Source organism: Parambassis ranga, chromosome 8 (assembly GCF_900634625.1).
Source record: "Parambassis ranga chromosome 8, fParRan2.1, whole genome shotgun sequence".
Taxonomy (NCBI): Eukaryota; Metazoa; Chordata; class Actinopteri; family Ambassidae; genus Parambassis; species Parambassis ranga.
Genome location: NC_041029.1, coordinates 10,647,455 through 10,668,558, shown reverse-complemented (window position 1 = coordinate 10,668,558; position 21,104 = coordinate 10,647,455). Strand labels below are relative to the sequence as shown.

Genomic DNA, 21,104 nt, shown 5'->3' with positions numbered 1-21,104 from the left:
TAGACACAGGAAACAGTTGACTTCATTTTTGTTTTCGGATCACAGAACAAAATTTTCCACATAAATAATGTTACTACTTTGTGTAGGGCCCTATCACTGACGCCTGGTGGTCCTCGAACCTCACTTTGGGAACCATACAAACACTGACACACACTCACGCACAGTGTTGACGCTGCTCCATTCATTTCAGTCTGCTCTGACTGAAAGGCAGACGGGAGCTCTAGCGGTCAAACTCGCCACCAACTCTGCATCATCCGTCCCTGAAGTACAACACTCGGGCAGTCGCTGCTCCGGCTTCACTTTTTTTTTTCTTTCCCGTGTGTGTGTGTGTGTGTGTTTTCTTGCAGCGTGTGCGTGCTTGTGTTGTGGCTGCGAGCATGCAAAGCAACGAGCGAAACAAGGAATCCGGGGCGACATGGACAAATCGGCAACTTATTTTGTACAAATGCACTTTATATTTATTCATCTTCAGTCTGGAACTGAGGAGGAGCGTTTCGGGTGAGTAGAAGAAAATCGCTTTATTTCATTCAAGTCGGAAAAGAAGCGGGCAGACAGTGAAGCTATTGTGCATGCTTTTGTTTTGGTAAGGACTTCCACTCGGATAGGGCATTAAGAAAGCTGTGTGTTTTTTTGGTAGGGCAAAGGAGAGGGGGGGGGGGATTTGGTGCCTTTGGTATGCCACGAACCAAAAGTCCGACCAGTGAGTGGAACCAGATGTGGAGAAAAACCGGAGGGGAGGAGGTGGGGGACGGGGTTAGAGTGGCTTATAGTTTCTTTTAGCTTTTAAATGTGTGCGTAAAAGTGATTTGATGCGCACAGAAAGGCGCCTTTCTTTATTTCTTTGTTCTATTTTTGTACCGGATGGAGTGTTTTTTTGGGGGTCTGCGTTGTAAAACTGACGTCGGGGGGGTGACGCTTCATTTGGCACCCTGCGGGCAGATGTGACCTTTTCATCCTGTTACAGACTGCAATTAACACATCCAGTCCAGTCCTGAACAGCTACCGGACCATTACACCCACTAACATACCTACACAAACACTGTTTTCTGCCAATGATTAGACAGGATAGTTTGGGTTATTCTGATGTTGCTTTGTGAGCACAGAATTCAATAGTTTCCAGTGTTTTTACTCATTATGTGACTTTCTGTACTGCACTGTATTGTCACAAAAAACAGAACGAATCAATATTATGATCAATTTCTGTTGAGACATGGAATTTTCTATTTTATACATAATTTAATCATTTTTAGTTTAGACTGGTTTATACTGGCATCATGTGGGTTTACTGTGTTTATTTACTAAGACTACTAAGAATACCAGATCCGAAATAATCTGGAGCTCCGGGCTCTTCATTTTGAAATGACTTTAACCCATCTGCCATTGTCACTGAATCCCTTGTCAATCACTTTCAGATCAAATAGATGAGACCCAAAAGGATGTGAACATTTGTTTTATGACATTCTGCCTCATTTGGGTTTAACCATGTGAATTGTTTCGCATATTCCTCAGCCAATGGTTTAATCTGATGTATACAGGTCATTGTGTCGTCCTGACCTTTGAAATGTCTCAAGAAATGGATGTGTTTTGTTAGTTATGTCACCAGGAATGATTTACAGGAGGATTTTAAGAGCACTGTTTCTTCTCTGAATCTGCATTAAGTACAGACTAACATAGTGCGGCTTTTCAAAATAAGTTTCCATTCATTAACACTGTGAAATTTGTGGTGTCTTCTGGAACCCACAGAGAAACACCCATGAAATGTAAACCACAGAAGCAGACATGTCCTTATGATTCAGCAGTCAGACCTACACTGTGATGAATTGTTCTCCCTATTATACTGTGCATAAGTGTGGGAGTGAAACTTTCAGCAGTTACTCTCACTCTGGCTCCTAAATGTGATTTCCCAGAGTTTCCAGTTTGCTCTGTTTCTTCTGAGTGTGGCTGCAAAATGCAAATATACTCTTTTCTCCAGCAGCCCTCTCTCTCTCTCTCTCTCTCTCTCTCTCTCTCTCTGTCTTGGTCTCGGATGAGGTAAAAGCTATCCACGGTTTGGGTTGCTTCAGAGGCCAGACCACCATAAAACAGCAATGAAACAAACACAGCAGCCTGGAATTTCCTGCCTATTTGTTGCTTGCCATTTTATCACGCTGACCAGCTCTGTTTTTATTTAACACATCTGTGAAAATAAGGTTACAGGAAAAAGTCTTTTGCTTAGATCTTTAGTCTACAATGATATGGCATTTCAGTGTAATCTCTGGACTGGTTTATGGATTAGCTAACACAACATTTTAGCATTGTCCTCTAACCTGGTCCAACGGGTGACGGTGTTGAGGAGGTGGGAGTTCTGGGAATATCTGCCTCTCTTGGCGAATGCTGCTGGCTGTTCTTGGCTGTGGGTTTCAGCCTCTCTCTCTCTCTCTCTCTCTCTCTCCCTCTCCTGAAGGAAACCGTCTTCGGTGTTGAAAAAAGAGGGTGACAGGGCAAAGAAGAGGATGAGATCACAGCAGGAGAGCTGTTGTGGCTTAGCTTTCACAGGGCTCAATGGCTTAAAGTTAATCTGGAATTCTGCACTCTCTCTGATTCCCCTGGAGTTTTTTCTCACATCAAACATCCAGTTGTGTCCCCTCCAGACTGGAATTAAAACTTGTGTTTGAATTCCCTTCTTGCTGTCTGGAACTCCAGCTTCAGGTTGTCTAGCGGCTTCACCGTGAACGTCTCATATTGTCACTATATTAAAGCTGGGCTTACATTAACATAATGAAGTGCAGTGCTGACTTTTAGGGGCGTGAAAACCTTCTCATGGGAACTGTTGAAGCTGATCTATTTTTAAATATTGCTTTAATCCCCATTGTGAGAATGATGAAATAGCATCAAAGTGATTTATGGCCCCGGTGAATGTGTCAGTTTATTGTGTAACAAAGCCTATTAAATTGTCCATAACATTCACAAGGAGAAGCTCAACTAGAGGTTCACATTGTAGTATGTCCACAGTTTATTGGTTGTTGCAAACCGGATGACATCACCACTGTCAAAATGGCGAGCAGTGAGCTCCTCGTCGATGTAGTAGTAAGGCTATTTTATTTTTTGGAGAACTATTCCACTTCCTATTTATTCCAGTGTAACAAAACTGGCTGCAATAATAAAAACAAATAATAAATTAATAAATAAACTATGGAATTTTGACAGAATTGTTGTTTTAACTTTATCAATTTTACATATTTGAGCTACAGTGCCATAGGACCACATTCAAATTCTATATTTTAATTATTCTAGTGTGGCCATATTAGGTCAATAGGACAGCTGGTTAATAACCTGCCAAAACATCCACAAAAGAAATGTTACTATTTTTTGCATCATATACACCAAACTATTAATGATTAATCACATAAGCAGATTAAACAAAAACAACAAAAGACTTATCTGGAGAGTTATATCTGTGGACAAAGAAAACCTAGAGAGGACAGCAGCATTTCTGTCTTTTAGTCTCAATGGATGCACCAGACACTGATTTTCTTCCTTTTTTTTCTCTGCTCTTTTATCCAGACCTGGATTATGTTGCATGAGCAGGAGGGACGATAATAAAGAACAGCCTCAGAAGAAGTTTAATGTTAATTGGGGCAGCATTTGGATGCAGTGTAAGCTTAGGTTTCCCTAAGGGTTCATTTCAGGCAGCATGCTTTGTTCAGATTTGAATCTTTCATCATTAAAACAATGAACTGGCAGTAAACACGCCTATTATCTCTTGTGAGTGAGATCCGTGGTTATATCTGATTAGATTGTACGTAGTGCTTTCAAACTCATGCTGAACCTGTCTGGGGCTTTATCTGCTACCGACCATATAAACTGACACATGCTTCTGAGAGGCTGAGTGCAAGAAAAGGGCCGTGACGGTCATTTCCTCCAGATTACAGAGATTTTTCATGGAGCTCTAGATGTGATTCCATTGTCTCTGCCTGCCTCTGTAAAAGCGGAGCTGGAGGTTTTGAAGTGTTTTAGCTGAGAGGAAAGGAACACAGGGGATTTGAGAGGTACCCACACATGAGAGTCATGTTTTTCAAGCAAATGCCCGCTGATCATTCCCAACCACCCGACTTCCTGCCCTCTTACAGGAGCCTGCGGAGCAGGAATGCTGAGGAACTCACTTTTTCACTAACATCTCAAGTTAAAGATGTTTTGGCCCTAATCTTTTTAAATAGTTTAAATGTAGAGTCACGGTTGTGGTATTGAAATTCTTTAAAAAAAACACACACACGAATGACAGAAAACCACATCGTTTTTGGGAAAGGGGTGTCGAGTTTTGTTCCAGAAATTCCACTCACGGAGGCAGGAGTCCAGCCACATTGTTTGCATTCGTTTTTTTTGTCTAACTTATTGTTAGTTATACTGCAGGGCCCAGTTTGATCACGGTGATAAAAATCAAAGCTGCTTACATGAGTAAAATGTCATGTAATCCTACAGTAATGATAAACATCCACCCTCCACATCCTAAGCCACAGGGACAGGCAGCTACAGGTCAAACTCTGGTAATGGGGTGAAGTTAGCGCACCTGAGCGATGGTGAAATACTTCACCCATGATCAGTAACCTCACATTAAAAACATCTGCAGTCAGTTTTCAGTTTATTGCATGCCAATTGCTTCCTTTTGCCATATAATGTTTATACAGGATTTTATGTATTAGTGGAGGATTAATAGCACTGCAGTCTGTTACACCAACAGCTCTAAGCATTAATGGACATATTGATCTAGCCCCTGACCTCTCTGACTGCTGCCGTGTTACCCTCTCTCTGCACAGTGCCACTGGATTCCAACGAGTTCTCGTTCTTCCTCGAGGGCAGCAATAGGTGCCTGGGAGTGCAGGATCACTCCCTGACCCTGTCGGCCAACTGTGAGGAAGCCAACCAGCGCTGGAAGTGGGTGTCTCGGGGGCGCCTCTTTAATCTGGGATCCTCCTTGTGTCTGGGCATGACCGTCGGAAACTCCACCTTCACCTCTCCTTTCGGCGTGTACACCTGTGATCGCGAGCCCCCCAAAGTGCGCTGGACTTGGAACTGTGGCCAGGTCCTGGATAACTTCAACAGCTATCTTCAGGCAACTTCATTTTTGAACACCTCCTCAATCCCGCCCTCTCCCAAGTTAAAGTGGATACTTTATGAAGATGTGCAGGACCTATGCTCCAAAACATATCAAGGTAGGCATATTTGTAATTTCTTGGGTAGAAGTTAACATAAGACAACCTTTAACACAGCCCACTCCTACAGTTACACATTTATGCTGCATTTGAGGCACATTTGGAGATCAGGACTAACAAAGTAGATAGATGAGTCGTTGATGTGTACATTTCCATGGGTGCTGCTGTTGTCAGACAAGACACTTTCAGTAGGGGAACACAGCATTAGTCTTACAAGGATGTGATGATCATTACTGACAAACTGGTGAGTGGTCATCGAATGGTAGGGGACAGGTCCTGGATTAATTCCATATTCCTGGATGGCAGCATTTATGACATTCACTTTTAATTTTCCATTACCTTAAACAGTTAAGGAGTTCAACTTATCTCTGATTTTATCAATCCTTATCATTTCTAGGCACTAGCAAAGACAATGGCAACACTTGCATAACAATTCTTATGTAATAACACATAATATTGCATGATTTCATTGAACAAGCTCATCCATTCAGCCTTCACTTCACAGTATGTCTGGATGAGACTTGCGCAGTGATCAGGAGGGAGAACTGCTTTACCTCAGCCATATTTATACAGTGTGTGGTGCAAATGGCTGCCTTAAAATCAGATCATGCAGATATTAAAGGAATGCAAAACTTAAAATGTTTAATTTTAAGTCATAAGCTACTCAAAAACCCTAAGTAGCTATAAGCCACTCTTCTAATTCTTGTTTTATTGATCTAACTCCTGATTGCAGTCAGCAATAGTGTACACTCTAATACACTGTAAACTAATTTACTGTGCGAAATGAATACACTGTTTGTCCAAAGCTCTAACTAAGAGGATGATAAGAAATATATGATATAAGTAAATCAAAAATAACACTAAAAATAAGAAAGAAAATGGGATTTCATATATTGCAGCCCTTCCTCAAGCCTGCAGATGATGCCCACCTGTACTCACACACTGAGCTGCTCCCTTGCCTTTGTGTGGCAGATTGTGGATCCACACAGCTGCATCGGATCAAATGGATATAGAAAAATGTTGCTCTTAGGGACTGTTTGAGGACCAGTGGCCGGCTGCCAGTCAGAAAGCCAAGGAAAACATCGCTGGTGTTTGTAAACTCGAGTAAACGCACACAGTTGTCCTTGCCCTCAACTAGATTTGTATTTATATATACTTTTCAGGTCAGATTAAATGTAACCATCGTGGGTTTGCTGCTAAGCCTAATTTCCGCCTTCATTGCCATTCCTACCAATATCAAATGTCACGGTTGTTCATTGAGAAACTGTAGTGCAGAGCTCAGTCAGCCGTATAAGTCTGTAGTTAACAAGCTCTGCTCGGCCGCAATTAAAACCAGACCTGCTCGAAGAGCAGAAAATCTGTCTGTTTTTTTTCCCGTCTTTATCTTTTTACCCTTTTTCTTTTACTTTTATGTGGCAGCTTTCAAGCCCCAATCTTCACAAGTTTCTTTGTGAAGTCAACCCACTGCTGAAGAGGAATGCCTCTGACATTAGTCAGCCGAGCAGCCAGTCAGTGGCGAGGCAGTGAGGGAAGTCAGAAATCTTTCCTCCCTCGTTTAACATGTCTGCCCTACTTTCCATTGGTGTTTTGGTAACACTACAGATCCAGCCTCTCCCTCTCTCGCTCCCTTTTTTTTCACACTATACTCTACTTGTGGAATGTAGAGACTAGAACCTTCAGGGTATTTTGTCAAACTGTGGAAAACTGTGAGTTAAAGTGGTTCAGAATTGCCTGTGATATCATCAAAATATAAACATATGAATTTAATCATTTTCCCCACATTTGTAACTGTTTACAAACAAAGATGCTCTCTTCCTTCTGCTGACCACTGTTACTGTTTTGACTGTAACATCATCCTCTCTTTTCGCCATGTGTTTGATTATACAAGCTGCTGAAAAAACACAGAAGGTATTTCAGTTCAGTGCAGTTCACCACCACATCTTCAGACAACACACAAGGCATTTAAAAGTCACTTGTGTGTTTTCCCTCCAGAGATCTATACAATCCAGGGGAACTCTCATGGCCGCCCCTGCTACCTGCCCTTCCTGTATGACGGCCAGTGGTTCCACAGCTGTACCAGCACAGGCCGCGAGGATGGTCACCTCTGGTGCGCCACCACCTACGACTACGGCAAAGACGAGCGCTGGGGCTTCTGCCCTGTCAAGAGTAAGTTATTCCTTCAAATGTTTTTGCAATGAATTCTTACATTTAGATCACATTCGTCCTTAATTTTCCTCTCACTAATGTACTCCCCTGGGCTTTTTTTAACCCCTTCCCCTCACCATCAGGCAGCGGTTGCGAGACCTTCTGGGATACTGACCCGCTGACAGACAGCTGTTACCAGTTTAACTTCCAGGCTACACTGTCGTGGAGCGAGGCTCGGATCAGTTGCCAGCAGCAGGGGGCAGACCTGCTAAGCATCACCAAGCTGCATGAGCAAACCTACATCAATGGTAAAGTCAGCGTATACACGCAAATGGCAGAGCTTCTGAAGCAGGAGTGATGCCACTATGACAGAAAAAATCATCATGGTGGACAGCAGCAGGGCTGATATTTTGATCATCACCTATTGCTTGTCATATATAGAGTCTTTTTTTGCTTATATATAGGGGTAATGGGTTTTTGTCAATATGCCAATATTGTTCTACTTTTCTCTCTGGATGGGACTTTCACAATGATCAGGAAGAACTGCAATCACATGTATGACATGTATGCACATTACAGACAGAATATCTCTCTTGTACTAATATTAATATAATAAGATGGGCAATCAAATTTCAAACTCCCCAAAATTGGACAAAAATTGAGTTTTGACATTAAATGGTTAATGATTAGCTGCTATGAGGAAATTAGTAATATGGATTTTCTGTCTCCCTCTACATTAGGTGTGCTTTTACCTTTTTCACCCCTTTATGAATTAATAATCCCAATAAACCTTAAAATTTGTCTATTTTCATTCCATGTCCGCTCACAAAGTGTCTGTTTCTTAGCTGGGCTGTGAGAAGCATTGAGCTCTCTCAGAAATCAATAGCTGTGAAATTTGCTGTGCAGCATAGTATTTGCAAACTATTGGTTTGCACTCTCTCCCAACAGGACTATAATTGATTTTTGGTGGTGTTACTCTGTTGACAATATTAGGGCAGCTTTGGCTATTCTTACGTAACTATTCTGTAATCTAGCCAGTGCAGTGGTGGCATTTCATGAGAGACACATCATAACAGAATGCAGATTGTCATTGTTTGATGCAGGTGTCCTGTTCTTTTAGGGTTACTGACTGGCTACAGTGCAGCTTTGTGGATTGGCCTCAATGACCTGGACATCAGTGGAGGCTGGCAATGGGCCGACTCCTCGCCACTCAAATATCTCAACTGGGAGCCAGGTTAGCCTGTAAAAACCACTCAGGCGTTCCTGTCTTTTTAAAGCTCCAAGTATCTGTGATCTTTTTTTTTTGGAATGTTTGTTTCTCCTCAGAGGGCTGAGTAAGCATGCACACTCATTTTTAGCAGCTTGAAGTTTGAGCGCCCACTTGGCAGTTTTCCGGTGCAACCACACTATTTTACAGCTGACCTTTAAAGGATGTGGGCATCAGATATTCTTAAGACTTTGTCTGTCTTACTTAAATCCAGACCAGCCAAATCATGCCGAGGAGGAGAACTGTGTTGTGATCAGAACTGAGTCATCAGGTCGCTGGCAGAACCGGGATTGTTCTGTTGCTCTGCCGTATGTCTGTAAAAAGAGGCCCAATGCCACACTGGACCCCTTCACTACAGGTAAGTGTGTAAATCTGCATCAGTCCAACAATGTGAAATCATTAAGATTAGGAGTAAGATTAAAAATTACTTTATTAATCCCTCTAGGTATAATGCAGGGAAACACTACCATGCTGCAGGAGTCCAGAATTTGATGGGTTTGATCTTTTTGCCTGTGCAGATTCGTGGGCAGATGATGAGAAATATGAGTGTAATGTGGGCTGGCAGGCCTTCCAGGCTGGTTGTTACAAGCTTACCTCAGAGAAGATGGACTGGGATGCAGCTCAGAAAACCTGCCAGAAGATGGAGGCCAACCTGGTCAGCATCCACACGCTGCCTGAGCTACAGTTCCTCATGCGCAACATGAAGAAAGGTGATGTCATTTATATAGTAATATCAGAGAGTAAAAAAAAATAAAAAATCTTAATTAAATTAAATCTTTTACTTTGTGATTGCTGATGAGTTCCAATAAATTCTACACAGAGAATTTGGACACTTCTATAAACCAAACACTCACAACAGGAGTGTGTATGACTAATGCTGAAGTCATACACACAAAAAGAGTTCAAAAAGAGTTCACATCTGTTTATCCATTTGTAACATAACATACCGATAGTGTTATGTTTAATGACAAAGTAGCCCACAGTGACCAGGAGCTCTGCAGACCAGAAAGCATCCAAGCAAAGCGGATAAATCCAGATAAAAAGGAAAGTATTTGTGTAATTATACTTACTGCCAGAAGTGGGAGACAAAAGTGTGTCACTGTCCCTTTAAAGCACAATGGAAATTTTCTGTTCACCCACTTTTCCCTGTTTGTGAGCAAAAAAACAGAACATGATGTGAGGAATCAAATTCCCCGTCATGGATGTGCTCCAACAAAATGACTGAGCTGCATGGAAAAAGGTTCTTTCCTTTATATATTTTAAGCAGAGTGTTTACTTCTTTTAGATATTGACCAGTTATGGATAGGGCTACACGACACTGACATGCAAATGGACTTCCAATGGACTGACCACACGCCCGTCATCTTTACCTACTGGCATCCCTTTGAACCCAACAACTTCCGCAACACCCAGGAAGATTGCGTCTCCATCTGGGGACCTGTGAGTGACCTCTCCTGCACCCTCACACTGACCCCTGATGTGTGGGGCCCTAATCACCCTCAGTGAGTCTCCTCTGTACACACTTAGCAGCTGTGCTCACTCTTTCTGTTTGTGTCTTGCCATTGTATGCAGGATAGTCGCTGGGATGACAGCCCTTGTAATCTGACTCTGCCCTCCATCTGTAAGAAACCAGGGACGAGGAGTGATGGGAAGCCACAGCACCAAGACTGCAAACGGGTATTGCTGATTTTCTTTTTGCACTTTTCTTTTGCTTTAAACGCCCTGCAACTCTTATGCCTGCACTGTTACTGATGGTGATGGTGTAATAATAATTCTAAATATTTTGGCTTTTTCTTCACCTTTGGCCTTGTTTCTTAGAGCGTCTCTGTAAATCTGTAATCTAAATCATGCATTTAGATTAACAGGCACACCAACATGTAGTTTTACAAGGCCAGAAAAAATCATATCCATAATGTTTTAAAGACGTGCATACAGAGTACATGAACATGCCCGCTACTTGTACCCACAAGGCTCATCTGTCTCTGATTATACACTTCATAAATCTCTAAACTAAGCCTCTCCTACCTGACCTGTGCACCAAGTTTTACATCTAGTGGATTTTTTAGTTGAGTTATTTTGAATCACAGCAAGAAACGAAATCTCAGCATGTGTGTGTGTCTGTGCCCTTCAGCTGAGCATATTTGTGCTATGCATTGATTTATGATGTAAAAGATCTGAGGTAGAGGGACGTGCTGATTCTCAGCTGTTACACTCAACAAAGATCTCTGTGTAAATGGACCATTTGTTTGGCGTAATGAATCTTTACCCCCTCTCCCCGAGGGGAGCGAGGCATGATGGGTGGTAATGTGACGAGGGTCATTTGGCGCGACGCGCGCTGCATGAGGCCTGTGATGAGCTCACTTCACACAACATGTGAAACAACAAAGAGTGACACGGAGCCCACTAACATTATACCACATGATCCTCAATACATTTACCCCATCAAGTGTTGGGCTCATATCTCAAAAAATGTAATGGATACCTAATGCTGTTATTTTACTTGTAGCATTTTGCTACATTAGCTGTTCAGGACATGTCTGCTTCATGTGTACATAACCAGGGATAATATAATACACATTTAATACCAGAGGCAGATAAAGTTGTAGTAGCTTCCTAGGATCCGTCATCTTTACAGGAGGAATTTTTTTTTTATCATTTACTTGAAAAATTGAGACAGAAGCTCCACAGATGGCTTCACAGTTTGGAATTACAGCAAACATTCAAATTAGAGGCTGTGTCTTAGGGAATGATCATGTAGACAAGGTCACTTGTTCTGTAAAGCAGCATGATCATCACCAAATCCTCTCAGTTTTATGGAACTTAAGACTATAGCAAGTGTCTGCTGCTCAGCACAAAGCTGCAGACAGACACTTACTGGGAGCATTAAGCGGATAAAGAGACAGATATGTCCCTCGGGCGTTGTTAGAAACCAAAGCAGGAGCTAAACAAGAGTGAATGTTGTTTCTGTAGGCAGTATTGGCAGTTATTATGCATTTACATGCTTTTAATACATTCTTTTAAATTTTACAATTAAGTGGGCGGCACCGAGGAGGTGGCAACATGCCAGGGCTGAGTTTTATAGGTGGATTAATCACTGTATAAATCCAGACCACCTTGTCTAATGTTATTATTGCATGATTGAGTGTCTAATCATATGTGCGCTTAAGGTAAGAAAAAAACAAGAACTGTGTGAAGTCTATCACTGCATACCGGTAGGGATCATGCTATCAGTCAGCAGCGATTGTATGATTTAGCTGTGCAACAGGGAAAGAAAGGGTGTTATGCAGATGTGAGTTTAGACAGATCAAGCCTCTCAAACAGCTGTAATCTTGGGAGTTTCTGTCCGGATGCCAAACGTTGGGTTTATCCACACAAAGCTGCATATGACCTTTCTCTCATTATCATTCTCTCGCAAAAATCTCACTCCTCCGCTTTTTTGATGACTGCACTCTGTCTGTCTGTACATGTCCACGAGTACAGTGCATGAGCTGGCAAGGGAGACTGAAGCAAGGGTGAAGCTGTGTGCCTAGACCTGTTTTCCTCTCTCCTCCTCTCAGGGCTGGAAGTGGCACAGTCCAGCTTGTTACTTGGTGGGAGATCATCTGCTCACCTTTGATGAGGCCAGAAAGACCTGTGAAGACCAAGGAGCCGCCCTTGTTACCATCACTAATAGGTGGAACGAACACACTCATACCCTGACACATAGGAACATTCATTTGTAGCGTTTGTATAGTTATTGTGAGTGCTGCCTCCCTAAAATCTTTTTGTATCTTTTAAGGTTCGAGCAGGCCTACGCCAACAGCCTGGTGTTCGGCAACTCCGGAGACTCCTTCTGGATTGGACTCCATGATCAGGGAAGTCACGGCACTTTCCACTGGCTCAGCGGTGATGAAGTCTCCTACACCAATTGGAATCGAGATCAGCCTGGTCTGAATGAGTTTTTATATCAACTTGAAATGTTATATTTTTTGTGTATTCCTGTTGCTGTGACACGTTCTACTTCCCTAACTGTGGAATTTCTATTACTCACATGACACATGAATCACAAAGAGGAAAATGGATTGGTCCCAGGTGTTTTATCCTTTATTCCAAAACACAGATTTAGAACTACATCCTGATACCCTGCTGGCTCCAAAGCAGCATGTCTAAGAAAAAACGGCCAGGAATGGTGTGTGCCAGTTTGAATTTAATGGATTAAAATGAGACTACTTGTTGAGAAAATAGTAAATCTTGTGTTGGCGTGGTCCAACATTCAGGAGAGACTAACATAGAATTCAGACTCAGAGCAGCCATATTTCTTTCTTAACCAAACCTGAAGACGTGGTCACAGAACACATGTGGTCATGTGGCTTTACAGTCACTCATGGATCCAAAGATATGAACTGTCTGACCCCTGCACAGATTACAGTTGCTCCAGCTCCTGAATATTTAGAAAGTAAAACCGAAATTCCAACAATCCACAGGCACACTGATGTTGAGTAAGACGGGGTTAACTGGATATCTTTGAAGAAAGGTTACACACAGAATCCAACATTCATAAGAAACATGTAATCCTATTTTGCATGCATGTTTTTTTCCTCCATTCTATTTCCACACGTTTCATCAGCGCAGCTCCTTTCTCTCTCCACTCACCTACGTTTCACCCTGCACTCTATTTCAGTCAACATCCGTGGCGGCTGTGTTACCATGGCTACGAGCGTTGCAACAGGTCTGTGGGAGGTGAAGGAGTGTGCATCATCAAAGGCCAAATTCATCTGCCGCCAAAACCAGGACACGTCTCTGAGCCCCGAGCCTCCTGTCCCTCAGCCCACCCCGAGCCTCAGCGGCTCCTGTCCCAGCAACTGGAAGAGCGACAGCAACCTGCGCTACTGTTACAAGGTTCACACAGCGAAGTCATGACGGGAAACGATGCAGTCAGTACAAAACAGAATAGGTTGGAGGAGTAATTATACCTTTATCACCTGTGTGCAGGTGTTCCATTCCTCCCAGCTGGAGCAGAGGCTGAGCTGGCTGCAGGCTCACCTGTTTTGCCGCAGACATGGAGCCGACCTCCTCAGCATCAGTGGCCCAGAGGAGGAGCACTTTGTTATGCAGGTCCTACATGAGACGTTTGGGTGAGTGTGGACTTCTGAACACAATGATAAATTTGATGCTGATGATGACAGCGACGAAGATGATGATGATGTCGTGACCCGCAGGGAGTCAGAGGAGCATGAGCAGCACTGGTTTTGGATTGGACTGAACCGTAGGAACCCCATGGACAATGGCAGCTGGAAGTGGAGTGATGGACTGGCTGTGAGTACAAGTAGTAGATTGATAAGGTAGTGGCTAACATCCTTGTTTGGATGTACTAAAAGTTGTCCACAGCGGCGATGCCATCTTTAAAAATGAAGGAGCTAGTCAAAGCGTTCCAATCAGGTGTACATATCATATCCACATTCCTGGATGGCAGCCAGAACCACTTGCTAACTCCTCCTTAGGTGATAACCGATGAAAAACCACTGATGTAACCAAGATAGAAGGAGATAAATGAGGACATTCCTTTGCACCAACAGTAGCTCATGCTTAAATAAGAATAATAAAATCTGTTCACTCTTTGCTTGTTTTTCAGTTAACATACCAGAACTTTGGCCGCTACAACTACAACATTCGGCAGTGTGCCGCCGCAGATTTGGGGTCTATGACCTGGCTGGCCATGCACTGTGACTCAGAGTTAGACTGGATCTGCAAGATCCCCAGAGGTACAACCAGGATGGATCATTTTGTTTGACCAATTCAGAAACTCCTGTGTATTCTGCGTGTATTAAATGCATTGTTTCCTGTTTATAGGTAGTGTTGAGAAGACCCCAGAAGCCTCTGAAGGTTTGCCCTATGTTCCTTATGCATAATTAAAGTATAGTATTCTTTTTAAATCTCTCCTATTAAACGTCCTTCTCTCACCTGTCAGGCACCAGTTCACCAGAGTGGATAGGCTTCCAGGAGGCCGAGTATAAATTTTTTGACCACCGCACCACTTGGGACCAGGCCCAGAGGATTTGCTCCTGGTTTGATTCCTCACTGGCCTCTGTCCATTCAGCTGAGGAGCAGGCTTTCCTGGCCAACACTTTACGCAAGGCAGGGTGCACTTTTTCAAAATGAAGTTGATTTAATGAAAAAAAAAAGGAAGTAAAGTCCAAAATTATTAAAAGAGGGAGACCTACACAAGCTACACTTTTTTATAGTTTCTCTCTCTCTCCCCTTCAGATGACAAAGGTAGAGGGTGACAACTGGTGGATGGGGCTTCACACCTATGAAAACGACGGTCGCTTCCGCTGGTCTGACCACTCCGTGCTCAACTACGTGTCCTGGGCCCTTGGAAGGCCGAACCCCCTCAGCCGCGATCGCAAATGTGTCTACATGTCTGCTACCAAGGGTAAAAACAGCCAAAACAGTCAGGCCTGCTGACTACATCAAATGCAGCGCACTTACCGTACATGTGTTTGTGTTTTTCCAAACAGCGGACTGGTCGGATCAGAAATGCCACTCTGACCTGCCCTATATCTGTAAGAGAGTGAACGTCACTGGGACCATTCCTCCAACTCCATCATACCCCCACCCACCAGCAGGTTGTCCTGATGGATGGTATTCCTATCAGCACAAGGTAGATTCACAAAACACCAAGATTTCATAGCGAATCACGTTAAACTTTGATACACATCATTGTTTATCTGCTGTTTCTCTAGTGTTTCCGAGTATTTAATCAGTCATACCGCGTCACATGGTCTGCAGCCAAGTTGAAGTGTGAGACACAGGGAGGTATACTGGCAGTGGTTTCCAATCATCTGGAGCAAGGTAAATACAGCAGAATAATGTCATAAGCAGGGGGGTGGTGAGGTCACATCGTCATCGTCATGCAGTCAATTCTCTTCCCTGCAGCATTGGTCACCACCTTGCTGACCAATTCCAGCATTGACCTGTGGGTGGGTCTGACCTCAGACTCTAAAGGTCATTTCCAGTGGGCCAAGTCTAGCCTGCTAAGCTACACCAACTGGGCACCTGGGGAGCCCCTGGACAACAGTGGACCACACCACAACAAGACACCGGTACTCACAGTACTTCTTACCGCTCAGTCACCGCTCATGTCACTGCTTGTTCCCATTCTGATGATATCACTATCACCTTTCAGGGTAACTGTGTAGTGGTGATTCATGGGAACCCGCAGAAAAAAACTGGCATGTGGGCTTCCCGAGCCTGTGAGATGGAGAGTTATGGCTACATCTGTCAAAAGCAACAAGGTGTGACACTCACCCATAAGCACAGCAGTACCATTAAAAGGTACAGATTTACAAATTGTACCTTTTGTGTCTGATTTCAGTTCAAGGTCTCCCTCCGGCTCCAGCCCTCATTCCTGCCTCCCTGTCAAAGCCTGTGGAGCTGGGTGGAGTGACGTACCGGGTGGTGGAGAAGCTCCTGGATTGGACCGGTGCTCTACACGTCTGCGAGTCTTTGAATGGGACTCTGGCAATGGTGAAGGATCCTTACCAGCAGGCTTACCTCACACTGCTTATCAACAGCCTGCGCCGGCCAGCCTGGATCGCTCTCTACAACTATGGAGTAAGCTCTTAACATACAAGATGTCTCTTTTGCTTTCTTTATAGTCAGTGTGACACAAAAGTTTTTTTGTGTGTGTGTCTGTGTTCAGGGGCGGAGCTTCACCTGGCTGGGCAATGAGGTAAATGAAGTGTCATATGCAAACTGGAAAGATGGCGAGCCCAATCAGATGGCTGGATGTGGTCACATGAGCACTACAGGGCAGTGGACCATGACTCCCTGTGATGCTAAACTAGAGGCTGCTATATGTCAAATTAGTGGTATGTGTGATACAGTCCTCTAATTTATGTTCTAACCATTTCAGTAATAAATTTAGACCCCTCTTGTTTTTCTTTCTGCCAGATGAGCCTGTGGATCACCCTTGGATCTACCCTGGCCTGTGCCCTCAGTCTCTTGGAGAGTGGGCCTGGGTGCCTTTCAGAAACAACTGCTACGCCTTCAACCTGCAGAGTCTTAAACTGCAGCAGGATGCACGCACGTCCTGCAAAAAAGGTATGAAAGCGCTTTAGAGACAGAACACTGGCTGCAGCTCCCCTGATGCCAATTAAATGTGACTGTCCCGCCCTTGTCCACGACAAACATCATTGACAAACTGCATCAATAAATCTAAATTTAGAAGTGTGTCATTCAGCCTGTGGCAGCATTGTTCAAATCACCATAGACAATCAATTGTGCTCATCATCCGTCCGTGTCTCTCTTCTAGTTGGAGCAGAACTTCTTTCTATCTTGGATGAGACGGAGAATGGATTTGTATGGGAGCACATCCAGAGCTATGCAGAGCAGGCAAACGGAGCTTGGCTGGGCATCAGCGTTAAAGGTCCAACATCCTCAGACACTCTCTCTCTCTACCAGCAGACTGATTACCCTTCAGATTTTAAATCGTAGCTTTTTAATTTTAGTCTACTTAACTAATAGCTTGCAGATAATTCCCTTAATTTAATAGGTTTTAGCTTTCTTTTATAGTGCAATCATTAAACAATTAATTAAGGAGAGGAAACCTGATTAAGACTGTTTCTTTGTGCCAATTAAATGTAATGAAGCAAGATGCCTTATCTATGGGAAGTTAATTTAAATAAACTGCATTATTATCAACAACAGGAGTGAAATATGCATGGTAAGCTAATGGGAAGCTACTAGAAACTTCTATGACAGGACACTGATGATTTAGCTCTCCATAAGATAACAATATGTGTGTGTGTGTGTGTGTGTGCTGCAGGTAGAGGTCTAGTGTGGAGTGAGGACACAGAGATGTCATACACCAACTGGGAGAAGCATGACGTGGCTTTCTCTGTGCTGTCCGTCAACTCCTGCTTCTGGATCCAGAGCAACAGCGGGCTGTGGAAGCCGGGCTCCTGCAGGAATCGCACGCACGGAATCATCTGCAAACGGCCTCGCAGTAAGCCCCGGACAGAGCCTGCTTAACCAGAAGAGGTCTTTTCAGTAGTCTAATTTTTCTCTGTCTCTTTTGCAGGTGCTGAATCATCACGTGTGACATGTAAGTCTGATTATCACCTGTTGATTTTAAAGCTGGCATCAAATGTGCACACTAACCCTGATGTCCATCTTCCTTCCTTCGCTCCTCAGTGGACAGTGACCACCTTCCAACTCTGATCGTTGTCATGGTAACTGGCCTGGCCCTGGTAGTGCTGATAGTTGCAGTGATCTACTTGTACCGCCGGCGAACTGTTGGGTCTCGGGGCTCTTACGAGGGGGCCCGCTACAGCCGCACTAACTCCAGCCTCGCCGAGCAGGCCGAGAAGAACATCCTGGTGTCCGACATGGAGCTGAACGAGCAGCCAGAGTAGCCCGAGCCGTCACTGAACTGACTGACTGACTGACTGACTGGACCTGACAGATTTCAATGTGCTGACTCTGACACACAATGTGGCATGTATATGTTTTTGTCCTTTGAAAGCAAAAGGAAAATAGATTTTTAAAGTGCTGAAGGGCTGTGTAGAGCGCAGCAGATGTTTAAATTGAATCTCCAACTTCCAAATATTCCTGATTTTAACAGTTTTAGTGATTCCTCCCCAGACAAATCAGATACTTCCATCTGCACAGTTTTTCTACAAAAAGGATCTACCGGGATTAGTTTTTATCGCAGCTGGAATTTTTCAGCGTAAAAAGCAGTTTTATGAAATGACTCCTTGCTGTCTTCCTTGGTGCCAAAGTAAATATTTGCACACTGTATATTTTCTTTCTTGTTTTAATTGAAACAAAAAAAAAACACTCCCACAGCTGCAGCTCTTCCTCTGCCATCTAAATATCCGCATAGTCTTCTTCAGGACCACATTCACTTTTCTGTTTTTTTGCCATGTCAGTATTAACCAGAACTTGAACTTGTTTTTTTTTTTTTGTTCCTTTCCATTGATTTCTCATAATCTGTGCAGCTGCAGAGAAATGTTGCTCATGTTGCATGTGTGGTTTTGTGAGCCCGCCCCTCTCTCTTTTCTCTCTCTGTTTTTTTCTGCTCTGACACGTCAGCACCGGCTGGTCAGATGAGCAGACGAAGAAGAGGAGGAGGAGGAGGAGAAGGAGGAGGAGGAAGTTCAAATGTGAATGTGTGGAAGGTGACGGGGACCGGTGACCTCAAACCGTCTGAGGCCATACACTATAATTGTGCACATAAGTAGAAGTTTGTGTTGAAAGCTGGTCTTTAAATAGACTGCATTGTCTCTTTTTTTGGTACAGCAGGACTGAAAGTCCATCATCAAATATACATTTTTGGCACTTTTGCATCCTCTCGTCTTTATCCTTAAGACTCCTCAGTTTGTTTTGGCCCGTCATGCCACCATCTGGAGCTGATTCAGCATTTTTCAGGGCAGTCATTTTCTTTGTATGCATTTCACATTTGTCTGTTTCATCACTTTTATGACCCGCGGCTCATGTTTCTGAATTTCTCTCCGTCCCTCTCTTGTCTTTTTTATGTGATTGACTTTAGACGTTTTAAGCATTCCTACTTTTTACAGGCTACTTGTCATTGCCCTCACAAAGGGAAGCATCTCTCATGGGAATGACGCAGCTGTATATACTGCACAAGAGCCAAAGAATGTTTTCAACTGTAAGAGAAAACCTCATTTCCATTCTGTCATTTGTGCATTGAGTTTATTTGCCTCTTCAAACTTTTTTTTTCCCCTTTTGCCTCCGAGTGCAATTCTGTCTTCCTGCCTGGAGGAATGCTTTGGAGCCATTTAAGTCTGAGGCGTTTGGTGTTTCTCTGAGCTGCTGTGAAAAAAAAAAAGCTTTTTTTTTTCTCCGCGAGTTGGACTAAGTTTGAGGGAGGAGGAGAAGGAGTAAGCAGGAGTGTGTGTTAAAGAGAGAGAGAGAGAGAGAGAGAGAGAGAGAGAGAGAGTGTGTGTGTGTGTGTGTGTGTGTGTGTGTGTGTGTGCAGTCTCCAGTTGTGGAATGTTGAGTCGGCAAGAAGAGCTCTGTGGCACGTCTGGAACCAATCAGAGAAGGAGGGCTTAGGGACATAAAGGGTCCGAGGAAAAAAAAGGTGGAGTGCGAGGAGGAGCTATGGGTGTAGGTAGAACAAGAGGGGGGCAAAGGGTGCAGTGCTTTGGCCTGAGCTGTCCTCTGCTGGTGGATGACTGTAAAGTAGACATGGGCTGATTGAGGTGTGTTCCCAGTGTCTGTGATGGAGGTTGGCTTTTGTCCCTGTGAAGATTCCCGAAGCACCTGTTTTTTGTGTCATTTTTATATGAAATAAATAAAGTCTATGTTGTCAAAGCTTTTGATTTCACATTATTATTATTTATCTGACTCTGAACCAGTTAGGCACCCATTTCTTTCAGTTGAAATGGAATTGATTGAAAATGGGCTGCAGTGTTAATGTAAACCACAAGAGGGCACACCTCACCTTCTGTTTGTGTCCTCTCCTGCACATGTTGTCATCTGCTTGACCTCTCCTCATCTCTCACTAGTTATTGAAAGGCTGTTTTTCTTAAATTATTATTTGCAATTTTTGCCTGATACGGCATTGCTGCTGGGAAATATTACATTTAATTTATTTTGGCAGTAGTGGCATTATATCCAAGCTTGATTTGTAAACCTATTTCAGGTAGCACCACAGAAATAAAGACACTAACAAGCACAAAAATAGGGCACAAGAAACAATAATGATGCTTAGAGTCATATAAAAAATGCCAGCGTGACAAAGTTTCATTTGAGAAAATCAGTTGTGGCCATAGTCATGTTTTTTTGGATCCTGTCTCTTACATTTCTCTGTTTATCTTTCATTGTCTTGTCGAAGAGTTTCTGACTGTTTTGTGCTGTGCAACATCTCATATATCTGCCAAGTTACTGTAAAACAACACTTGACACCTGAAAGTCCCTAATCCTGCATCCACAGCAGCAGGCACAAGTGGACATTCTAAATCCAGCACCTGTTGATGTGATGGGAGCTGGTGGTCTCCTCCTGCCAGAGCCCTGCACCACTGCAGCCTCACATCTATCTGAGCCAGTAAATAGCTTGTTATTCAAATTTAGCTGGCTCCGTGTGATCCATCTCCATTAGGATGGATGTCACAGCTCATCCGACTGCATGCCGCAGGCGCTCGGTTTAAAGCAGCGGAGGCTGTGTACTCCAGCAGTTGTTTGTAAGTTTGTCAGCGCTGACACCTGTCGTTTTGAATGGAAACTATCCTCAAGGAACTTTAGCTTTTAACATTGTTTTTCCTGCTTTGTGAATTTCAGGCTTCACCTCCAGCTGTGTTAAACTGCAGCTTGTTTGTCTGCGTGCTTTTTCATGTTGTATTCATCTTCGGCTACTCTTGTGTTGGTTCTTTGCTGTTCTTTGTGTTTATTTATCACAGCTTGGCAGGTGCCTTAATATTTCAGGTGCACACCAAAGTATCACAACATCTGAGAAGCATATTTAATTGAAATGCTTCCTGAGCAACAAGCTGAATGAA

General features: G+C 43.4%; 1 protein-coding gene across 1 annotated transcript; it reads left to right on the top strand.

The window, feature by feature from the left end:
- The first annotated feature begins 195 nt into the window (after nt 1-195).
- Nucleotides 196-19,921, top strand: mrc2 (mannose receptor, C-type 2). The gene is made up of 29 exons (XM_028412691.1): nt 196-498; nt 4,794-5,189; nt 7,182-7,355; nt 7,478-7,642; nt 8,455-8,568; nt 8,816-8,959; nt 9,120-9,311; nt 9,887-10,041; nt 10,174-10,278; nt 12,159-12,274; nt 12,380-12,528; nt 13,262-13,479; nt 13,573-13,715; nt 13,800-13,896; nt 14,213-14,342; nt 14,431-14,463; nt 14,549-14,715; nt 14,845-15,013; nt 15,099-15,241; nt 15,324-15,432; nt 15,517-15,683; nt 15,767-15,875; nt 15,956-16,194; nt 16,283-16,451; nt 16,534-16,683; nt 16,895-17,008; nt 17,408-17,587; nt 17,663-17,686; nt 17,776-19,921. Exons 1-29 carry the CDS (start codon nt 378-380, stop codon nt 17,994-17,996), a joined length of 4,413 nt encoding a protein of 1,470 aa, XP_028268492.1. The 5' UTR covers nt 196-377; the 3' UTR covers nt 17,997-19,921.
- Nucleotides 19,922-21,104: the final 1,183 nt, after the last annotated feature.